The following is a 2,841-nucleotide window of genomic DNA, read 5'->3' on the forward strand; positions in this document are numbered from 1 at the left end:
CCACTCCCCCCCCCCCCACCTACCATCCACCACCCCACTCCCACGACCTACCATCCACCACCCCACCCCACCACTATCCCACCCCCACCACCCACCACCACCACTCACCACCAACCATCATTGTATATTTTAAATATTTAAAATTAAAATTAATTAATCTTCATGTTTCAAAAAATAATCAAACATACCAAAATAACTTTTTAGAATACAACTAAATACGGGAAAGAAAAATATTTTCTCAAATGACTTATTTTTTGGAAATCATTTTCCTCCCTTTCCAAACTGACCCTTAGCCTCAGCCCTTTTCCTGTTTTGTTCTCCATGCCCAGACCACCGCGGTTACCAGCCCATCGGAGTCACAACGTTATTCACCTCCACTTCCCGATTCTCCAGTCTGCTACGTCGTATATCACCGTGCACCTCTGCCTGCCTACTCCGTACGTGTCTGTACCACCCTCCGTAACACCTTTGTTTCCATCATCAACACTTGGTTTTGGGTTGCTAATTTATTTCATATTTATCTTGCGAAATCAGTTTCTGGTTTTTCTTTTAGCCATCGCAATTGAAGAATGGCGGCATCTGCAATCAGAGCAGGTGCTTTGGTGACTCTACAAGAGCTGAATCCTTCATCGCCCTTCTTTAAGCAAGGGGCATCACTCAGAGTCACTGGAAAGTAGGTCATCTCCCATTTTTCTCTTCAACATTTTCGTTTTCCTTTTCCTCATTTATTACAATTGATTGTTTGAATTCAATATTTGATTTTTCGGTTCAAGTCATAATGTTAAGAACTTTGCATTTGGTGGCATAATGGTGGGTTAGTAATCAAACTTCACCTAAATTATTGTCTGTTCAAGCTGAGAAATTCAAAGGGAAAGGGAAATGCAAAAGCAAATGCTAATGGATAATAATTGTGTGGTTTCATGTCTACTAAATTATTACTGATTTAATGAGCTGCTATTAAGGAAGAAGTAGTTTTATTGTGAAGTAGGGTATGCTGTCAAATTTATTGGAAATTGAGGGTTGACATTTTGCTTTATCCATTCTAGGCTTCAAGAGTATAATGTGGAGACAGATTCTGCAGTAATTTCCAATGGGAATGCTTCTTTAAGGATTGACACAGAGCGCTTGAATATCAGCATTCGCCCTGGCTCCATCTACCAGTTCATTGGAGAACTGCATATTGGACCCAGTGATGAGGTATGAGAATGTGCTCCTTGCTTGTTTCTTAGAATGCAGAGCATGAATTTCTAGTGCTTCTTGTTTGTAGACACCTGACATCCACATTAAACATAATAATGAATCTCCCATATCTGTTTTCACCTTCCACAAGAAGAATGAAACAATGTTCATTGCCCCTGGCTCTTGATGCATGGAATATTCAGGTATTCTTGCTAGCCACTGCAGAGTTTGTGGGTTTGACACAATATTTGGCCCTAGTTTATAAGTGCGAGTTAATACACAATTTTGTCCTCGACTATAGTGTTTTTTCTCGATTTAGTCCTAAATGACTTTTTGCTTAGTTAGGTTCTCAACTTCGATGGTTTTTTTCCAATTGAGTCCTTTGTTAAGATAGCTTGGTAATTTCACTTCTATTTTAGTTCTCGACTATAGTAATTTTAACCAAGTTAGTCTTTGAATATAGTGATTTTTACCCAATTTAAGTCATCAACTATAGTGGTTTTTCTCGATTTTAATAGCCAAGGACTCAATTGGATAAAACTATTGAAGTCGAGGACCTAATCAAGCACAAAAAGTGGTTTATGATTAAATCAAGAAAAACCACTATAGATGACTAAATTGGGTATTAACACTTTATAGTGCTTATGTGACAATTAGCATACTCTAAATTCATGTTAGCTGATCTCTTATTCGAGCTGTAACAACAGTGTTGAGTTGGGCCCTTGGTAGGGCTATTAGGGCATCCATGCTGCTGCAGTGTGATCCATAATCATGATTTTGTCTATAATTTTCAGGCAATCTTGAAGGCACGAGTAGGGAGAAATGTGGATGGCATGGACCTCAATCTCTATCATCAGTCACTGCAACTTTTGAGAAACTTTGTAGATGAACAAACTAATAGCCGCACACAATAGAGTAGACGGAGTAGTACTCCTTTTACTACGGAAAAAGGTAAAAAAAAAAAACAAAAACAGTGGTTTGATCTCTCAGTAAATGATGAAAATGTGGTTCAAGGCCTAGTAATGGTGACAAGTATCATTTCATTTCGTGCTTCCTAGAAATCAGGTAGGTGTCTAGCTTCAAAAACATGGCTTTTCAACAGATTGTCAATTTTCGTGAGGCTCATGGATGTTTTTAAGTTGAATGGATGCTAGATGATATATCATAAATGATAAACCTGCCCAACTATTCCACTTCAATTTTCAGTTCTGTTCAATTCAAGAACTTCCTGCTCTCTCAAGTGCAAGAAAGTTATTCTGGCAACATAATTTAGCTAGAATTATGTATGAGTGGTTCGAGGCTCTCGCCCTGGATTCCAGTTGCATTATTTTTATAGCTAAGATTATGTATGCCTCTGGGAAATTTAACTTGTTAGGTTGCAGAAACCTATTTAAGTTGCTGGTGCAGGTATTCTTGAATAGTGTATAGAAACAATTGTAGAAGTATGAGGGAGTCATGCAAAACCTGTGCAGTACAGCGAGGCAATAAGGAAGCTTTGCCATTTGGATTCACTTCACAAGGTTGGACTGTATGGCTTTACTGGTAATACTTTTTTTTTTTCTGGCATCCTTGTTCATACTAACATGATATTGGTATTTCTGACTTTCTGAGTATGCTGGCAATATCCAACTAAATATTAAGGAATTGGCCATTGTGCCAATT

The 2,841-nt window shown here is 38.2% G+C and overlaps 1 protein-coding gene across 3 annotated transcripts; it reads left to right on the forward strand.

Annotated features, from left to right (window-relative positions):
- The first annotated feature begins 294 nt into the window (after positions 1–294).
- On the forward strand, positions 295–2,412 carry LOC116017390 (CST complex subunit TEN1). 3 transcript variants are annotated; one of them, XM_031257971.1, is made up of 4 exons: positions 295–437; positions 554–673; positions 1,047–1,197; positions 1,974–2,412. In XM_031257971.1, exons 2-4 carry the CDS (start codon positions 570–572, stop codon positions 2,091–2,093), a joined length of 375 nt encoding a protein of 124 aa, XP_031113831.1. In that variant the 5' UTR covers positions 295–437; positions 554–569; the 3' UTR covers positions 2,094–2,412. The 3 variants fall into 3 exon arrangements, with proteins under 3 accessions (XP_031113831.1, XP_031113829.1, XP_031113830.1); XM_031257969.1 differs by having other exon boundaries at positions 307–437; positions 535–673; XM_031257970.1 differs by having other exon boundaries at positions 318–443; positions 535–673.
- Positions 2,413–2,841: the final 429 nt, after the last annotated feature.

Source organism: Ipomoea triloba, chromosome 4 (assembly GCF_003576645.1).
Source record: "Ipomoea triloba cultivar NCNSP0323 chromosome 4, ASM357664v1".
NCBI lineage: Eukaryota > Viridiplantae > Streptophyta > Magnoliopsida > Solanales > Convolvulaceae > Ipomoea > Ipomoea triloba.

Bases quoted from the DNA above. Each gene is read 5' to 3' on its own strand.
- LOC116017390 (XM_031257971.1), top strand. From the start codon at position 570: ATGGCGGCATCTGCAATCAGAGCAGGTGCTTTGGTGACTCTACAAGAG. The intron at 674-1,046 runs GTAGGTCATCTC...TATCCATTCTAG, and splicing joins TCACTCAGAGTCACTGGAAA to GCTTCAAGAGTATAATGTGG. The intron at 1,198-1,973 runs GTATGAGAATGT...TATAATTTTCAG, and splicing joins ATATTGGACCCAGTGATGAG to GCAATCTTGAAGGCACGAGT.